At 45.4% G+C, this 20,194-nt stretch overlaps 1 protein-coding gene across 2 annotated transcripts in view; it reads left to right on the top strand.

Annotated features, from left to right (window-relative positions):
* The window catches only part of KDM4B (lysine demethylase 4B), a 170,716-nt gene that overhangs the window by 120,714 nt on the left and 29,808 nt on the right, over window positions 1-20,194 (top strand). Inside the window, exons 11-13 of one of the 2 annotated variants that reach the window (XM_063290917.1) lie at window positions 5,213-5,385; window positions 13,583-14,037; window positions 17,515-18,103. In XM_063290917.1, the coding sequence (XP_063146987.1) occupies window positions 5,213-5,385; window positions 13,583-14,037; window positions 17,515-17,820 (934 nt within the window). In that variant the 3' untranslated portion in view covers window positions 17,821-18,103. Of the gene's footprint in view, window positions 1-5,212; window positions 5,386-13,582; window positions 14,038-17,514; window positions 18,104-20,194 lie in introns of those variants that run through there. The other variant, XM_063290916.1, reaches the window with a different exon arrangement.

Genomic DNA, 20,194 nt, shown 5'->3' with positions numbered 1-20,194 from the left:
GAATTTGTTTAATAAATACATAAGCGGTCATCATTCCTACTGGTTCCTCCCGCTCTAGCATCTGCAGTCTGTGCCCCTGGAGGGCTCTCCTAAAGGAGCTTTCCAGCCTCCAGAGCTGCTGCAGCCGTTGGGCCAATAGGACTCCATGAGGTGCATCCTTCTTTCTCACCTCTCTCTGCAATTTAATTGTCATGGTAGTCTCACAAATCATTTTCCCTTCTCCCCATTGCAGTCCATAGCCACAAGTTTCTCTTCAAAAAGTATCCTGTGGTTTTAAATTAAAAACATATTTTCTCTGCTCAGGCTGGCCTCTGTTGAGCTAGAGATACCATTCTTCTGCTTGAAAACCTTGTTAACTCTAAATCAGCTATTGCATCAAGTTGGCTCCTCTCCTGGCAGCACAGAAGACTGCTGGCTGAGGATCCTGTTTTTCAAGTTGACTTTAATATTCCCTTCTCTTTCCTAGCAGGATGTGTTGGTTGTTGCGTCAGTTGAATATGATATGCTGGGAGCTGGAGTGGGAGTATCTCAGGCTTCCGTTTGTTTGAGCTATCCATTTCTGAGTAAATGTTCTTCCCTGTGCAGACATGATGCTGGATAATTTGATACAGCAAACACCAAAAATGTATCCTGGCATGTAAAAAATTTGAAATGCTTTTCATTCTCCAGCCAGGAGTTATTTGTCACTCTGCCCTTGAATCCTATCTGCAGGGAGTGCATTCCTTCATTTTGTCCCCAGATCTGCCCAGCTTAGTGAAGTTGTTGGGTTGACACAGTTGCTGTTTACGTAAGAGTTAATTGATTGTGGCAAAAGCTAATTGTTCAACAGAATGGATTGTCAATAGTGAGTAGTGATCCCATTTCACAATGTTTCATTGGATTAGGAGTTTTTATACATGGGCATCTGTGTCCAGGAGATAACCAAACGTGTGGCTGTTTCTTCTTCCTCCCCTTAATCAAGGTAGCATTAAAAGGAGAAAAATTTTCACATACAGCATTTCAGTAGTACAAATTGAAGGGGGAAAACCAGGTCCAGCCAGATAGGCACAGTCTTTTTTTATCTTTCTCTCTTGATGCAGGTAATACAGGCTTCGGCTGAACCCTGGTAAGACGGAGTGGCTGTGGGTTAAGGGCTCTTCCATATCCCGGACTTTGTCACCTTTGGTTCTGGATGGGGTTGCACTGCCCCAGACAGACCCGGTGCGTAACTTGGGGGTCCTCCTGGACTCACGGCTCCTGCTCGAAGAGCAGGTGGCAGCCGTGGCCAGAAGGGCCTTTGCACAGCTCCATGTTGTGCTCCAGTTACGCCCGTTCCTGGATCGTGAAGCCCTCCGAATAGTCACTCACGCCCTGGTTATCTCCCATATAGACTACTGCAATGCGCTCTACATGGGGCTACCCTTGAAGAGTATCCGGAAGCTTCAGCTGGTCCAGAACGCAGCCACGCAGGTTATTTTTGGTTCTCCTAGATTGGCACACATAACACCTCTACTACACGAGCTGTGCTGGGTGCCAGTCTGCTTTCGGGTCCAACTCAAGGTGTTGGTCGTCACCTTTAAAGCCCTACATGGCATGGAGCCAGTTACCTGAGGGACTGTCTCATCCCCATTACATCGGCCTGTCCCACCCGGTCATGCAGAGAGGGCATGTTGCAGACCCTGTTGATAAGGGAATTCCGTCTGGCAGGGTCCAGGAGGCGGGCCTTCTCTGCAGCAGCCCCCGGCCTGTGGAACACGCTGTCCCCAGAGGTGAGGTTAACCCCATCGCTCCTGGCCTTCCGGAGGAACCTGAAGACCTGGCTCTGCTGTCTTGCTTGGGGCGGAGAAGGGAGTAGCTCCGCGTGGGGATGGCTGGCACCCTAGAATGCTCCTCACCTACATGGACGGTGTTAGATCTCGCCACTTGGACTTTATTTTTACCTCTTTTTTTATAGTTATTTATTAATGGTATTTATATTTTTACCTATTGTATTTGTATTTTATATTTACTGTTTTAATTGACTACCTTTGTTGTAAACCACCCAGAGTCCTTCTGGTGGGAGGAGATGGGTGGTGACAAAGTTGACAGGTAGGTAGGTAGGTAGGTAGGTAGGTAGGTAGGTAGGTAGGTAGATAGATAGATAGATAGATAGATAGATAGATAGATAGATAGATAGATAGATAGATAGATCTTGCTTTAGAGTATTGGTGGCTAGCTTCACATTAACTGGAGTTCAGAAATGATAGACGGCTGTGGTGTTTGTAGAAGAAGGAAGGCATAGAATAAAAAATGTTTTTACTGAAATGAACACATTTTGAACACATTCAGCCATCAGACTGAGATAGGTTGTTCAGGAGTGGCCCTGGGGCAGAGCTCTGATTAAAACTCACAGGGCTCATTAGAAAAGAATTTTCTTGGGGCCCATGAAGGACACCTCCCTTTCTTTTCTTGCAGTCGATGCTTCTCTGTCCTGGTTGGCCTTTCTGTATTCTGTTTTATTGTAAACCTCCCAGAGTCCCCTGTGAGGGGGAGATGGGCGGTGAATAAATTTATAAAATAAGTAAATAAATACATGCTGCTGCTGCTGTGCGGAGACTTTGTCCATCGTGCTCCAGCTGGGGCTGACGGGCCAGAACAAAGAGGAGTCGAAGGCTGCAGCTCTGCTCACAGGAGCGCTTCTGGCAGCGGTTCAGGTCCGTTTCAGAGCACGCGCTCCTGCCAGGAACCTCGGCAGAACAGCCCGACGTGGGGCGGGGGGGGGGGGGGCTAGTGACAGAGAGCTAGAGCTGCACATTCATTCAGAGCTGCTGCCCTCAGACTGTCCATGTCAGGCCTTTGGGTGCCTGTCTGTGCTGAAAGGGATTCTTCTCCCAGCACAGTTCTCCCAGAGTTCCCTTTAGCAAGATCTGCTGAGATAAAAGCAATAGTTCCGGCAAGGGAACCAACCTTCGGTTTAGAGCCAGTATTTCCAAATGAAGGTGGGAATTCCGAAGTGTCTCTTTCTCAGAGCATTGGGGTGCATCGGGGGGGGGGGGCAGGTCCCTTCATCCTGTGTTTTGGTAGAAATGAAGTCGATGGCTCCTTCGATTCTGGCTTGATACGGCAAGGTTGCATTATTATGCCCAGTGTTACACCTGCAAAATACAGCTCTTGTTCACAACAGGAGGCTCGATGGACGAGTGGATAGAGGATTGAAATGCCAAATCTTCTCTGTTACATCTGTTACTAGCAGTTCTTCAGAGCCTCAACTATAGTACTCCATTTGCTTTAATCCAAGGTGAAATTTTCAAGTGCCCTTGTCCTTTGTGTTGCTTTGTGGTATGAGACTAGATCGTGAGGTTTAAGATGAGGTCAGTTTGCAAGAGCAATGCACATCTCAAGCATTTCTGCTTCAGAGACAGGACGAAGCTAATTATAATTCGTTTTGTATTTTTTGGACATAATTTCAAGACCCAGTTCTCTTGTACATTAAAAATAGTATTTAGCTATTAATTGGGAGATCATGTCACTTTCTTCTCAAAGAAACACTGCAAGTTCCTTTACATACTAGTGAAATAAAATTTCAAGCTTCTGGTTTCTGTTGCTGTGTTTCTGCTAGTGAATCATCTTGCAGCTGTGAAGTGGATGCCCACACTCTGAAAGTGGCCACGTGGTTCAGATCTAGCCACTGCTCATTCCTCAGTTTGTGGCTGCCTTTCCAAACTGGTCCTGCTGCTTGGGCAGCTTCCCCCAACCATTGGTGACGTTCCGTTAAGATAGAATTATCTTAATTGCCTCTCTCACTGTGGACAGGCTGAAATTTTAGCTTTTCAAGGCTCCTGAGTTGTCATGGACGGTTTTATGTGGCTTCCTAATATGTTGATAGACGTTCGAAAGAGAGAGAGCGTTGGAGGAAGACATAACCATGTGAGAACTGTTTCTTTAAAAACTTGCAGCCCTGAGTGTGTAGGCCTCCTGTCCGCAGGCAGGTCCGTGTACATCATTCCCCTCCCTCCCCCCCAAGAGAAAGGTCTTGTACCGTCACTTAACTGGCATTGCATCCATACATTGCCCTATCAAAATAGAGGGCAAATAAAATTGTGTGCGTGTGCGTGTGTGTGTCTAAAAGAGAGAGGTAAGAGTACTGCTGTTAGGAGGTTACTGCCTCATGAGGAGGTGGGAGTGAGACGGAAAGAGCGTTGGTCTGGAGATGCAAGAATGCACTTGCTACTTTGGAAGGTAATAAATGTCCTGAAGTGTATGAGCGCTCCTTTTTAAATTCAGAAGTCCAAGCGGTGGCCCTTGGTACCTGGCCAATTAGCATGAGCCATTTTTTTCAGCCAAGATTGGGCTGCATTCTGCACTGTTCCAGCAGTAGGCTGTTCTCTGCCTGCACGCAGAGGATGATAACAACGCGCAGTGCTTTCCCTTTCCGCGCATGGCCGCAACAAGGTGCTGGGGGTGCTGGGCAGTCGGCTCCTTCGGTACCCTGCCACAAAATCTGTATGGAGTGGCACTGCTGGATGTCAGTTGGCTTGCACGCACCCTTAGTGAAACAGAGAAATTTCAAGGGCACTTTGCGCCTACCCAGTCCGCCATCATTCAGTAGCGGCTGGAGCCTCTGAGTGCCAGTCAGATGCCTCCTCTTTGGATAGGCAGTATCTCCAAGGTACTAATGGCCTGAAACTTCGTCTTTTGATCAGGCTGGTGATTCCCAGATTTGTTGGACTACAACCTCCATCTTCCCCAGTAACATGTGCTGGAGAGGGCTGAGGGTAATGGGTACAACAGACTTGGGGTGTCCCTGGTTGAAGAAGACAATATTAGTCATCAGACACAGCCAGCTTCAAAGCAGCCGGTTGTTTGGGCAAGGGCGTATAGACATTGGTGCTGTGGTCTCTGCTCCTTTCCTGCAGCTCTGACTTGGGGGTCCTCTGAGAGCCTGCTCTGTTTTATGTCTGAATTGCAGGGAACTTGGCAGCTATGATCAGGCTGCAGAATTCAGTTTGGGAGGAGGTCACAGCTGAGTTTCAAATTATTCTTCCCATCTACTGTCCAGATCTCTGCAAAGAGGGAAAACGAACTGCAAATTTATTTTTATGGGATTCTTCTGAATGTGTGAGAATGACCCTCTTGCACCTGCTGTGAATTCTGCAAATGGGTTTTTCTTCGTGTTTGCTCTGGCCGATAAATGGCTCGAGATGCTCCTTCAGCAACCCTCCCTCTTAACATTTTTCTTCCCTTCCAAATCCAGGGCAAACAGGAAACGAAGCCAGCCCCGAAGGCACAAGACACAGGATCAGAAGTCACTTGTGGATGTTATGGCTGTGGAGACCACCTTGGATGAGGTACCAGAGAAGGAGGATCAGAGAAGGGTCTCCAGCTTGGATGAAGAAGAAAAAAATAAAGCATCAGAGAGCAAAGAGGGTAAGGCTATGGCCTTGCGTTTCCTGCATTTCTCTCAGTTTCAGAAATACGGTAGAACTCCAGATTCTTTTGGTACTGGAGAATACAGTCCCTTTTGACCCCGGCAGTTGATACCACAGTTCCAATTGCAGTCTTTTCTAAAACAGGTGTGGGGAGGAAGGGGAATGTAGAAGACACTTCCAAGTGACTGGCCAGTGACCTTCATTAAAAATCCAGCCTGCTAAAGCAGCTTTCTTTGACCTGTGGAGCCTTAAAGATGTCACTGTCTGATCTGAAGCAGTTGTCAAGACAGTCACATCTCAAGCGGTTGAGATTTGACCTGTGGCTTTAAAAGCATGCTGCTATGCATCCACAAAATGTTTATGGGTGATATTTGCATGGCGCTTCGCATTATTACAAATTCCCAAATGCTTCACAGTCAATCATTAAAATACAAAGGATAGATTAAAACTATATAAAAATAACATAATTCAGCTTAAAAGTGGGGGAGAAAGGGAACCAACATTCAGGGAAGACCTGAGTGAAGAAATAGGTCAGAAGATGGGCAGAAGGTGCCAGCACTGAGAAGGCCCACCTGAAAATAAGGGCCATGAGGCTTTAGATTGTGGTGGGGTATGTATAAATAAATAACTGTAAAACCATGTTCTGCATTTCTTGAGATTATCTTCAGTTTTTCATAATGGATGAAATCTTTCTCCTTACTCTTTCTGTCTATATGGGAATAGCGAGTACGCATTCCCAAGAGGAATAATGGTGATGCTGCTACTGATAATTTATCAGTTACCACCCTTTCTTCCTTTGCTTTTACTCCAAGCAAAGTAAAGCTATAGAATATGAAAAGTACAAAAGCAGCAACCAGTTTCTGAAAGAAAAGTTGGGGAGGGGAAAGTATCTTCCAGTATTCAAGTCTTTTGACAGGTCAGAAAAGAATCTCTTTCCCTTTTTCCTAGCCATTATGTTTGATTTGTCTTTTATCTCTGCCATTATTTCTCCCTTGGGATCTGTTTCTTTTCCTTCATTATTGATGTCTTAAGAGGTTGATGAATGTGACAGGACATGTAGCTGAGCATATGTGCCACAGCAAGCTAACTTGAACATTGAAGTGATAGCTAACTGTGAGCTGCTTGCTCACATCTGAAAAGAGTGGTTGCTGTTCAGCTGCAGATATATTTGAATAAGTCAATTTCCTAGATTCACCTGTGTCTGGCTGGTCAGAAACGGCTTGGCAAAATTATACTCAAAGAAGTGATGAGGGGAGTGAAAGTCTGTTAGACCTTTTAGTAGTTTTCTTTACCATCAACCAGAGTCACTTTCTGGATGAATTGTCTGAGCAGCTCAGGTTTATTTCCATGTTATTTAACATGAAGCCACTGGAGAATGTAGACTGAATTTGTATCCACATTCAGGTGATACCCAGCTTCATCTTCATCTTCATGGAATCCAGGTGAGGCAATAGATGTGTTAGATAAGGGCCAACAAGCTGAGGTTCTATCCAGTCAAGACAAAGAGCCTGTTGGGAAATAGGTTGTCTGCCCAGGTGAGAGATATTCAACCTGTTCTCAGTAACGATGTTTTCTGGGGGGAAGGATAATATGTCCAGTTGGCGGTGCACCAGGATCCACCAGTGCCACAGGATCTCAGTGGCTGGAAGCAGTGTTTATCCATTAGGCCAATTCATCAATTAAGATCTTGTTTGGACGGTGATCTATCTTCTCTGGTAACCTCATTTTTTTCTATGGCCTGGTAACACCTTGCAGTTGGATTGTTCCAGTGCAATGTAGAAGGGCTCTCAGAAATTCCACTTAATCCCGTAGAGCAGTTAAGCATGTGATGCCAGAGCAGATGCTAGTCTGGTTTACAAGTAACCGCTTTCCTCAAATGAAATCCCAAGACATCTTGCAAGATTGCACAGTTTCACTTAGCATCTGTTGCATTTTGGTGGACATGGATAATTGGGACCTTTAAAAATTAAGCCTGAACGAGAGGCAGGGAAGGTAGACTTTGAATATTCTATCACCATGTAAAGCAAGGAGAATGATTTAAAATGTAATACGAAATTCTGAAATTCTCAGTTTCTGTTTTTTAAAAAATGGGTAACAGAAGAAACCTAGAAATGAATAAACAAGACCTGAAATTTTAGAAGCGATAATATGGCAGAGTTTTCTGATGTTCAGGCATTTCCAACCTTGTAGATTTGAGATTCCCAGTCTTTCCACTTCACTATAGAAATAGAATGGACAGTAGCATAAGCTTTATATGTAATTGTTCAGGTCATAGAGGTTGGATTTCTTCAACAAAAGCTCTGCCCCAGCCATCTCCAAACTGTGTTCCAGGCCTGTGTTCCTTCACATGTGCTGTGAAAAATATATTTAAATCTCTTGAGAGCCTAAGTTTCCCTCATCATGAAAGGATTTAGAACAACAGAATAGGACTGTGTTTTTGGCATAATTGTTGTTCCATTTTATATTCATTTTTATTTCATTTGTTCACACATAATGCTAAGTCAGGAATTTTTAAAGCCATGGTTTGATGAGTAAGGTACAGTGGTCTGTTTGCACGTAATGCTTAGTTACAATAAATTTATATACATTTTTATATAAATGGAAGAATGAATGAAAAGTTCACAGATCACTTAAACCAAGGCACACTGTAGCGTAATGCTAAGCAAGGACTATGTGGAGTTACAACTGAAATATTATTTAAGTTTCTAAATAGTCCATGCTTTTGACTGATTGATTGATTGATAATAATAATGCTGCTGATTTAACGGAGATCTGGCCAATATTCCCTCTTTTGTAGGTGGTATATTTGAGCCAATTCAGAATTCCTACATCTGGGTAGGTAGGCCTGTTCCTCCTGCTCCTCAAGCCAGAGAAGGGACCCGCTCGTGTGTGGCAAAGGCGTTGCACAACCAGAGCCTGTGGCTCCCTGCCGCTCTGTCCCCAAAAAAGCAGCAGCACATTGAGTGCTACGTGCTTGGCTTCTGTGCAAGCCTGCACGGTCACAGCATGAAATAAATGGCCTGAAAAATGCCAGTGTCTCCTGGCGGGATGGGAGATAAGTGGCACCGGCAGAGCATCAGAGCCTTGAGAAGAGGAGAGGAGAGAGATGAATTGTTCTGTTTGAGATGAACAGCTTTTAAATTAGAGCTGAACCCTGCTACAGGCAACTGCTTAAGTGACAGGGTTGACGGGACGGAGGCTGTCAGCCCCGTTACTTGGAGCCTACCTTTGTGGCTGAGCAGTTTTTGTAGCTCTTTCTGGAAAGTCGCTGTCATCTCCTGGGCTCAGTTATCCTTGGTTAATATGAGCCTTCAGGAGCCAGCCTGGTTCCTGAACTGTGGGTGAACAGGGACCTGGCCTCTTTTTCGGATTCTCTGTTAGACCTTACAGGTAATCGGTCAGTAGATCTAAAACATGCTGGTGACTTCCTTGTGGGATAACATGTTACCTTTCTGCCAATGTCCTCCCTTTGGTGCCCACCATGGCTGACTCCCATATTCATATTTATCCATTCCTTGATGACAGCAGGGTCAGATAATTCAGTTACGAATGTCAGATTAGATAACCCGAAAAATAATTGTATTTTTTTTTTTTAATGGTGGGTAGATCCCATGTGGAATCATTGGATATATAAAGCTGAAGCTTTGTGAATCAGCCTTTGGCAGTACATGCTCTTCTACCCAAAGCAGAATCACAACCGTTCTTTCCTGAGAAAAATCCACTATGTGGAGCTACTTAATCACTTTCCAGAGTTGGAAATGTGATATCATAGGACATTTTCTTTTGCCTCCCACCCAAGAAAGCAGAAAAGGGGAGAATCTTGGAACAGAACGGTTAAGTTAGACCAAACTGCTGTCAGCTGATCCAGCATCCTGCTATCCACAGATCTTTCTGAGACTCTCCAGAACAAAGTGGGAAGGTAAAACACTTTCTCCTTTGGCTGATTCCAGAAATTGGATGTTAATACAGGAGTATACTATTGCTCATTCTGGGAATAGTTGTCACAACTAGTAGCCCTTTAGGACATCTTTGTTTCGCTTGGCTTACTGACTTGGCTCCTGTGATGGCACTTGAATAACAGGATGCATGACACACTTCCCAATACCTGTCCCACCTTGGGGTGACTCTACAGCATCTTTCACCAGCTTGATATCCTCTGGCTGTGAACCTAACTCTAATTATCCACAGCCAGCATGGGAGGTTATGCATTTGGCAAATCTTGTCCTAAACATGAAATCCTATATGATAACTGCTGTTCCGAAGCAACAAAGGGACAACAGCCATGTTCTTCTTAGGTTGCTCAGGGCCTGGTGAATGGAGACAGCTTCATTTACTTACTTAGTGCATGGCGTGTAAATATAATCTTTCCTGGTACTTTTTATTCAGTGCATTTGTTTCTCTAAGGAAGTTCATGATTCCTTTCCGTGCGGTACTCAAAAACAGCTTTATTGTGAAGCATTACTTACAAGCTGTATCTTGTTGCTTTCTTTTATTTTTAAATAAATGGGTGTAAATAAGACTGTTCAAATGCCAGCTTCTGGGAAGTGTTTTGACACCGATGTCTGCCAACGAAGACTTCTTGGGTGGAGGGTGGAGAGCTTGAACTGTTTCCTCTTGGTTGGGGTTTAATCATTTCACAGAGCTCCCTGCTTTGTTCGGGCCACTCCGATTTTGCCTGCTCCCCCTTCCTGGCCACTGGGCATTGCTGGGCTCTGAGATCAGCTTCTCAGGATTGGGAGGGTAGCTGGTAAATCGTGCAGATGAGGGTTGTAGTCACTTCAAGGCTGCTCATCTCTCTCTGGCATGAGAAACGTCTTCCAGAAACAGAGCGGGGTTCTGTAGGCAGAGGGGTCCAGGTGTTCTTGTCTCATGGGAAGGTGGATGGGATGGTGCCTCCGACAGCTTTATTCATGAAATTGGTGAGGGAGGGAGAGAAAGTTCCATTAATTCACCTCGGCGGCAATCAGAGAAGCAATGCCAAGGCAGCTCTTGTCAGGACCAACTTGAAGGCCAGCAGAAATTTCCATTTCTGGGGCAGCCGGGGGAGACGGGGTGAGACGTGTGCTGGATTGCTCTGCAGCAAGATGTCAAGGAGGCCGGTGGAAGCCAGGAACTCTGTTTTGTTTTATGGGTGGCTGGCTGTCACCGTGGAGAAATACTGGAGCATCTATCTGCCTGGGAGTGTGGATGCAATTATCAACAGCTCCTCAAGGGCCCACAGCAGGAAAGCTTAATATGGTAGGGATTGGGGCGTGTGAGCGCGCATGTGTCGTTTTGGTGGGGAAGGTGGAAAAGAAGGAAATGAGAGAGGAGGCCAGTTGCCCCTGCTGCGATGGCATCTTACAATACTTCTGGTGCAGTGCCTGGCTTTGAGTGCTGCTGCCGTCTTCAAGGAACTTGCGAGAGAAGCTGGCGGGGAAGTTGTTTAAGGGGGTGTTATTTGACATCTCGTTTCCTGAGTTTAGCACTGGCAAGGCTGAACCGCACTGAAAAGCTCCAACTGAACCTCTGATCTTGTTGTGATTGAAAAACCAAACTTCAGCATTCTGGAAGCTGCATGCTTTGTAGGTGTGTGTGTGTGTAGCCATGCTTCTGCCAGCTGCTCGGTTTTATAATCCCTTTATGGTTGCTTTAAGGCTTTGTTCCGTCTTCATTTCCTCAGGGCCTGAGAATTAGTGTTCCCCCTTCTCCACACTAAACTAAAGCCATGTTTTCATAAACCGCTGCTTCATTTTTAATCAGCCATTAATTCTCCTTAAGATCTTCTGTTTGTTGTGACAAAAGCATGTCTAAAAGGGAGCACTGGTCCTTACTTAAAATGCGACTATGCTCTTAAACTGTTTGTATGTTTAGAAAATTACCCAAATGGGATTCCCTCCACCTTTGTGAAAGGGACTCTGACATAAACAGGCTCTCTTTCTAGAAGTAGAAGGCAGCCCAGGCGTGACGCTTAGTAAACACAGAGTCCTTCATATCATCCCCCACCCAATTTTGTACTAAAGCATCTTTGCCTCGCAAGTCTCAGAGGAGATTAGAAAGTTACGGCCGTGACGTGATCTATGGGTGTCCCATAATGGATGACTACGATTGGGTGGCCACAGGTTGTCTAACCTTCAGATAAGCAAGGATCACTTCATTAGCCAAGAGAATCCTTGGATGGTCCATCTTCCTCTGATGTATCTGTGTGAGGTACAGTCATACAAGATATCACAAGAATCTATGTGGACAGATCATTTGAACCAGAACTGGTCCCTAACTAGATCTCCTAGCTCGGCAGCCCACTCCAGCTTTTCCAATATCCCGGGTGCAGACACTTTATATGATTGTAGCTTTTTCTGAAGTCTGTTGATGCAGGGCTGCTGTTGTTTATTCATCCAGTTGTTTCCAACTCTTTGTGACTTCATGGACCAGCCCACGCCAGAGCTTCCTGTCGGTCGTCAACACCCCCAGCTCCCCCAGGGACGAGTCCGTCCCCTCTAGAATGTCATCCGTCCACCTTGCCCTTGGTCAGCCCCTCTTCCTTTTGCCCTCCACTCTCCCCAGCATCAGCATCTTCTCCAGGGTGTCCTGTCTTCTCATTATGTGGCCAAAGTATTTCAGTTTTGCCTTGAATATCATTCCCTCAAGTGAGCAGTCTGGCTTTATTTCCTGGAGGATGGATTGGTTGGATCTTCTGGCAGTCCAAGGCACTCTCAGAATTTTCCTCCAGCACCACAGTTCAAAAGCATCTATCTTCCTTCACTCAGCCTTCCTTATGGTCCAGCTCTCGCAGCCATCTGTTACTACGGGGAACACCATTGCTTTAACTATGCGGACCTTTGTTGTCAGTGTGATGTCTCCGCTCTTAACTATTTTATCGAGATTTGTCATTGCTCTTCTCCCAAGGATTAAACGTCTTCTGATTTCCTGACTGCAGTCAGCATCTGCAGTAATCTTTGCACCTAGGAATACAAAGTCTGTCATTGCCTCTACGTTTCCTCCTTCTATCTGCCAGTTATCAATCAAGCTGGTTGCCATAATCTTGGGGTTTTTTTGAGGTTTAGCTGCAACCCAGCAGGGCAGTATATAATTTCAAATCAATAATGCACCAGCAGCATCCCCATTTCTAGCCTATTAGTTGGTAGAGTTAGGCTTGAGAATGTGAAAGTCAGTCCCAGCTATAGTTTCCTTCTAACATTTGTTTTAGGTTTTGTTCTTTCCAGGCTTTAGAATCATAGTTATCATCATCATCGTCTTTGCCATTAAAAGAAAACAGTAAGGAAAAGATCACATCTTCCATTGAATATGAGGGAGACCAGGGATGGGGAACTTTTTATTCCGGCAGTGGTCACTTTCCCTTCGGGGTAAGTCATCTGGGGCAACATGCCAGGATTAAGCAGAGTTGGAATCAGTGGTGGATAGATCCAGAACCTGAAGTATGGAGCGCTGGATCCTTTTTTCCCCTACAGTATCCTATCCTATCTACTATGTGGTCACAACAACTTGATGGCACGTAATCACCCTATCTGTCCTAACAGTGAGACACACACTGAGACGAGGAGTAGTTCTCTAGTGTTTATTACTGCTACATAAACAGAATCCTAACAAACTGAAGAAGCGTGGGAAAAACCCAGACAGATAAACCCCAAAGGCTAAGGTGGGCCTGATCTGTGTCTCTTTGAATGGCTGCTTAATTCCTCAGTACTACGCATGCGCTTTACAGCCTGGATGGGAGCCCCTTCCTGCTCGCCATCCTTACTCATGACACTATCTTACCCTTTCGCTCCCTCTTCAATCCACAGACTATTTGGCAGCGGGAAGCGATTGTTTTATGAAAGGCTCAGGGTGATTATTTGACTAAGATTCACGTACAGCTCAAGTCACGTGGATCCATTTTTCTCCTCAAATGGGCCAAAGGTGGTGTCACACATTTCTGAAAGCCTGTCTGGTGCAGGAAGTAGTTTGTAGCGTTTAGTTCTGGAAATGCAGAAACCACCACTGAACTTTAGATTGACGTATCCTGGGAGGAAAAAAAGAAACCTCACAATTTATCTGTTTGAATATGGCCACCCATCTCAAATACATGATTCTGGGCGGCTTACAACAATTAAAAGCTATATAAAACAAACAAAAAAGAGCAATATAACAACCATATAAAAGCGAGAAAGTCTTTTGCAGAGCATTTTGTTGGAACTGACCCTCTTTCTTTATCAAAGCAGGGGACTGCAAGCCGAAGCTGCGCAACCCAAAAGCCAAAGGGGAAAGGAAGAAGAAACAGCAGCTCCCGTTGCACCAGCTTCTTCCTCCGCTGCTCCTGCCACAGCCGTATCTGCAGAAGCCGGAGGGGCAGCAGCACGTCCCTCCAGAGGAAGCACGGGCCGATGCCGAGCGCGCTGCGGAGGACGGTCTGCCCCCCATGCCTGACCTGAGCGCCCTGTCCTCAGAAAGCCCCGGTGAAGAGGACGAGTCCAAGCAACGGCCCATAATCCCAATGCTCTACGTGGTTCCCCAGCGCAAAAAGGCCCCGTCGGAGAAGAAGCGCCTCTCCTGCCAGGAAGTCTTTGAGCGGTTTGTGAAGAAGGACCAGATGCCCTCTTTGGAACTCGGCGTGAAAGATGAGAGCACCAAGGGGGAGAATGTGGAGGTGCCTGCCGAGCCCAGTAAATTGCAGGTAGGCTTCGGTAAAAATTAGGCCTTGTGAAGTCAAACCCAGCAATCTAGTGGAAAGATACCTTCATTTCTGGGTTAAGAGTTTACGTGCATTTTTTTTTTTCCAGAATTGGTTGTCTAGCTTTTTTTTCTTCTTCATTATTTCCTCCTTTTTTTAAGACTTGGGAATTAATGAGGTTACAGGTGGAAAAGAAGGTGTATTTTTTTATGCATGATTGAAACTACAACATGAATACGTGATCATAGTACCACTTCAGATCTCTAATGTCCTATCTACCTTGCTGTAATCCCTGAGATGTTAAGACCTTGCTTAAATTCTGCCTAGGAATTGTGGTGTGGGCTCTTATTCCAAAATGCTTCAAACAGCTGGCTGGCTTTTTTCCTAGTGTGTTATTGTCCTCTTCCTTTCTCTGCTCATTTCATACTTATCTTCCCTGCCCGTAGAGCTGTAGGATAGATAAACTTAGTATTTGTTGAATTTGCAGTTTGTCGCTCGGCTGGAAACCTGGTAGGATGGACACAAAAGGAAATGAGCTTCTCAGGCGTAGCCCTTTAGGTGCTTTGATAGCTGTTTGCGGGGGGAAACATTCTCCCAACAGTATTTTTTTCATTTGTTTTTTTTTTTAAGGAATGATAATATGGAAATCTTATGCTGACTTCATGGTAGATGTCTGGTACGGATTGCATATTCTTTCAGTCCATGGAGTTGCATGATGTGGACACAGCCTCACCCCTCCCCGGCCAGTGCAATACAGCTTTCTGTTGTGTGGTTCAAAAGGCTTCAGGGTGAAATGTTGGCAGAGTTAAATGTCTGGAAATTAAAACATTCCTCTCCCTGCCTGTAGCATTTTTTTTTCAAACTTGCAACAGTGGCTTACAATCTTCCCATTTATTTGTCCTTAGTGCAGTCTTGTGACATGGGTTTTCTATTTCTGTGGATAATTCACACCTGTTTTGAAGGTTAGTTTTCCAGGCACTGGAATACAGTCTCGTTCTTCAAAAATGCTACTTTGGAAATGGCTCCATATGTGACTATTTTATGAATGCCACACTTCTTTTTGGTGCAGGGAAGTTCATGGCAGAAATGGCTTGGTGCCTCCTATCCTAAAAGGTTTCATTATTTTGAAGAAGCTTCCCTTCACCCACAGCTGAATCCAGTCCTAAAGCCATGAGAATACTGTAGTCACTAGCTCATTCACCTGTGAGGTTTAAGAATCACCTTCGATTACCGGATAGGATGAATTAGTTAATTCAGGCTATCAAAATATAATCAGGCTAGTTAAAGTACATGTAGGCTTATTTGTGACAGTGTATGACATAATTCCCTCCTAGTTTCTTAAGCTGTGTCACTTTCCTTTGACATATGATGCCACACAGAAGGAATGAGGCCAGTAGGAACATTCATTCATTCATTCAATTTATATGGCCGGGTATCTCGACAAGTGACTGGGTGGTTTTTGTCCAAATGAATTGAATTCTTCAGCGCCACCTTGAAAAATGCACCTGATGGCTGCATTCAGTATCAGTGGCTATACGTGGATTGTTTGTTTGTTTGTTTATCAAATTTATCACCACCCATCTCCCCCACAAGAAGGGACTCTGGGCGGTTCACAGTAGAAACAGTTGTTTTTTGGGAAGAATATGCAGGTTTAAAGACTACTGTGAACAAGAGGGGCGGATACATAGGAGGAAATGTAGTGTAATAGTGTGCATGTCATGGGCCGATGTAGTGTAACATAACTGTAGACTATATTGGCTGAGAACTATGGGAACTGCAGTCCCTACATATCTGAAGGGCACCTATCATGGAAGGCCAGGATGGGCATTACGCTTGATTTGTTGTATTGAAGGTCACTTTACAGTGCAGTGTGGCACTGTGGCATAGTTCCATCAGCTCACTGGGCAGGTTCTTCCTCTGTGTCCTTCTTGTCCAACTCTGTTTTTGTCCTTTTGTGTTGGCAGTCCCACCTGTAAGTGACTCAGTTGCCCCATAGACACTCAGAAAGAAAAGAGAGTTGCATAGTGGTAATTTTCGTGCAATATACCTTATATTACATCTTTCTGAGAACGACGACGACAACATATCATTTTAAATAACAGGCCTTCTAAACCCTTCCATATCTATTTGCATCTTACTATCTGAGTAGTTTGTTAACCACAGTTTACACAGATGGCACGTTCTGAGGAATGGAAGAGAAGAGAATTCTGCCTGGTTCCATTCGGCATCTGTGACGCTTAAAGCAACATTCTCTGAGTACTGGATAGTATCCTGCTTTCAAGCCTTGCCTTTCTTCCCAAGAAATATTTTATAAGCAGAGAGATCCAGCAATATCTGTCTCTGTGCTGCTGTTCTGGGGGGAAAGAGAGGAAAGGAAGCCATCACCATGGGTTTTGTTTCCTTGAGTCATCTATTTATGAGCTTATGCCACTTGAGTTCACAGATTTGACTGGAGAACTCTTAGCTACACATCTTCGCTACTTGTCACCATCCAGAACATCAGGATATTCCCCTCTTTTTCTCCTGGGAAAAAAGTTCTTTTCCAGAAAAAAAGCTTGAAAATATGGGAATTTCTGCTTATTCTTTAACATTGTTTTCTTGACATCAGTTACACTTCTGACCTAGCTGATATTGCTACTCTAGCATAGAGATCCCTTGTTTAGGCTTAGGGTTGGTACCATTCTTACATTCATTGTATTGCCAGTTCCATCTGGCTCTACCTCTAATTGAAGACTGGTCAAGACCAGTCTTCATGAAAGGAGTGTGCCAGATTAGATAGATAGATAGATAGATAGATAGATAGATAGATAGATAGATAGATAGATAGATAGACAGACAGACAGACAGACAGACAGACAGACAGACAGACAGACAGACAGACACAGACAGACCCACCCACCCACCCACCCACCCACCCACCGTGGGAAAGAGTGCAGCTTGTGTCAGAATTGGATAACTACAGTGTTAGAATCTAACTAGACGTTAAAACTTCAGGCATAATAACCAGATGACCTGTGATAGAAAAGGACTTGCCTGTCTAAGAAGAGGGTAGTTTTGATGGTCATTGGAGTAAAAGAAACTGAAGAAAAAGAAGCCAGCCAGGTCTTCAAAACCACCCCTTCCTCTTTCCAGAATTACTGTTGTATGTCCTTTCTTTCTCTGTGTTGCCAGCTGCACACTCTCTTCTTAGCCCTAGTAAGGTCCATCTAGACCAGTGTTCTTCGGCAACATTAAGACGAGTGGACTTCGACCCCCAGAATTCACACATGCTGGCTGGGGAATTCTGGGAGCTGAAATCCACTCATCTTAATGCTGCTGAGGCTGAGGAGCACTGGTCTAGACTCAGGTTTAGAGTTCCCTCTACACTCGTGTCATGCGTTGGGCTGGCCGGTTCTCGGAGGGGTTCTGCCCTGTGGATTTGATATGGGGAGGCATTTCTTGCAAGTTTCAGTGTAAGTAATCCACCTTAACCTGTTGCAGGCAGTCCTACGCTTGGATGATACCACCTTGTGGAGGATCCCTAAAAGGGAGAGGCGGGAGTTGTTCAAGCGCTTTAGCAGCAAGCCAGCGAGATACGCGGCGGCTCTGTTCACCCGGATGGTCCCCCCGGATGAGCTGCGGAGGTGGCGAAGCGCCGTTAGCTGTTGCGGGGGCAGAGGGAAGCGTGCTCTGCCCCACAACGTAGTTGCCCGCTTGAGGCACCTTTTGTACAAGCAGTACTCGGACATAATGGCGGCCGACTGGAGAAAAATCTGGTTGAAAATCAACAAGATCCTTGGGGCTTGATGGGGCCACCCCTGGGTGCTCCTGCCCACCGCTGCTGCATGGCTCTTCGTAGGGGTATTGTCTTTTCTTGCTTGGGAATCTTCCGTGGCAGGCTGGGCCGGAAATCTCCAAAAGACGAGACTGCCGCCACACGTTGAAGTGCTCTGGGCCAAAGCAGAACTCTGTCTGTCTGTGCTTGTGCTGCTGGCCAGTCGTGGGCACAGCAGATGCCACATGTTTCATTGTCTGGCGGTGAAAGGCTGGGCATTGCCACCCAGCAATAAATTTTGTTATGCATTCTCTTCTGACCATTGTGATCCCTTCTTTATTTGCTCTTTTGGTACCCTAGGAGGTTCTTTTGCGCCTGTTGTTGTTGCTCTGCATACATTTGATCAGAGACCTTTGGCTGAGCTTTGGGAATCGCTGCACTCGGTGTGGGCTGCTTGGCACAACGGCACGGAGGACGTGGCCTGCCCCGTCATGATGACCTGTCGTTGTTTGGGAAGAAGGGAAATTGATTCCTAGAGGCCCCTCGCTCTTTGCGGTCCCAGGGAGCTCTGTTTTCTGTGCCTGCTGGTGTTCCAGGATTGCCCCGGATCATATCAATAGTATTAGAACAGGATTCTATCAGAATGCCACTAAGGGCAGCAGAAAAAGGTGAAGGGTTAGAAATATACCCAGTTTGGGCTGGGTCAGGTCCAGTTTTGCAGAATACATTTATGAACTGAGGTTGGGGCCAAATTGGCAGTGTGTTAAATCTTTATACTCTAAATCATTGTTTCTCAACCTTGGCAATTTTAAGATGTGTGGACTTCAACTCCCAGAATTCTGGGAGGTGAAGTCCACACATCTTAAAATTGCCAAGGTTGGGAAACACTGCTCTAAATTGCTAACTAAAAAGCAGGGCTGCCTCTTCAAACAGGCAGAATTCCCCATTCACTAGTAATCTGGGCAAGATCTTTCAGTAGTCAGCCACAAAGTGCAGCTAAACTACCTTTGAACTCCACCTTGATCAAGGCAGTTATGTCAGGAGAGCAACTGAGAGGAAACAGAACATGAAGGGCTGTTGAAAACGGGACTGGACATCGTGGCCGTGCAGAAGCATTTCAGAGCTGCCCCAACTTGTGGGTCTGTTTCTCATAACCTGAATGAACAAAATATCTGACTGTTCATTCCCAGGATTTGAAGTTTTCTTTCATAAGTAGATGTTGGCCTCCCAAAGAGGAGATGAGGTAACATGGCATGCCAAAATACATGGCAGACCGGAGCCCTTCAAGGGGCAGGTGGGACTCAGCTCTCTAAAATTTCTTACATATGCAACAGGAAAAGTGGTTTGCAGGACATACGGCTCAGGCCAGGTGGTAACATGCAGACTGGATTTGTTTAAGCTATACCATCACGGTTCCAAGAACGATGCTTACTAATACCGTGCTTGACACTTGTTTTAAACAATTAAAGGAGGAAAAAAAATAGGAAAAATATTTTTCTGGATAAAAATGGGGAGGAAAACTTGTTTTTTTAAACAATTTTCACTGTTGTGCAAAAGAATGAAGATGAAGAAAGGACATCAAGGCTTCTCCAGTGCAGAACTGGACATTTGCAGAGTGCTGGATATTATATCTGCTTTAGCAGTATTGAATCACTATTGCTAGGCAACCCTTTCTGTTTCCCTCAGACAAAGCATTCCTCACCTAACTGGTTCTATGGCTTTACACAGAGATGTGTTGCAGTATATATGTGAGCAGGTAGGTGTGTCAGTGGTGGGCATTTGTCAATTTGCCAGGAAAGCAACTCAGAATTTTAAGGAGCAAAAAGAGGAAAGTGAAACAAATTGGTGCCTGGATTTGAACTGGAATCAGCGGGACCAGAAGCTGGCCTGGAAAACGGAAGGCCCGTTTAAATCATGCCACTGAGTGGGTGTTTTATGATCTCTCCTAAAATGGTGGTTCCACGCATCGTCTGCATCAGAGTTACTGTTGAGAGGCAGGCTGTGCCGCTCCCAGCAGAGAGAGGCATGTTCTCAGGAGCTGCACTGTGGCTCAGAGGCTGGAGGTGTGTTTTGCCATACAAACATCAATGGTCAGGCTGTGTAATATCCCCTCTAGTTCATTGGGGAAAGGAGGGCATTGCCTCTGTTTGTCTTGGATGGCCCCAAGCACAAACCCTGATGTGTCCAGGTAAGCCTGGGAAAGTCTGAGCTCCAGGGAGAGAGCGCCTGCTGGTCGTAGCAGAGGTGTGCGCTAAAGCAGCAAAGGTTTCCATCAGAGATTCTGCAAAAGACTTGTCGAAAGGGTAGCTTCTCCCTGGCAATATGGATGCTCTTCCCGCCCCCGCCCAGTTGTTGGCCTGCCTCTAGCTCCACCCCAAGGCTGAGAAGATAATCAGCAGTTAGTTT

Source organism: Candoia aspera, chromosome 1, assembly GCF_035149785.1.
Source record: "Candoia aspera isolate rCanAsp1 chromosome 1, rCanAsp1.hap2, whole genome shotgun sequence".
In the NCBI taxonomy this organism is placed as follows: Eukaryota; Metazoa; Chordata; class Lepidosauria; order Squamata; family Boidae; genus Candoia; species Candoia aspera.
The sequence above is the reverse complement of the archived record's forward strand: the minus strand, read 5'-3'. Positions and strand labels throughout refer to the sequence as shown.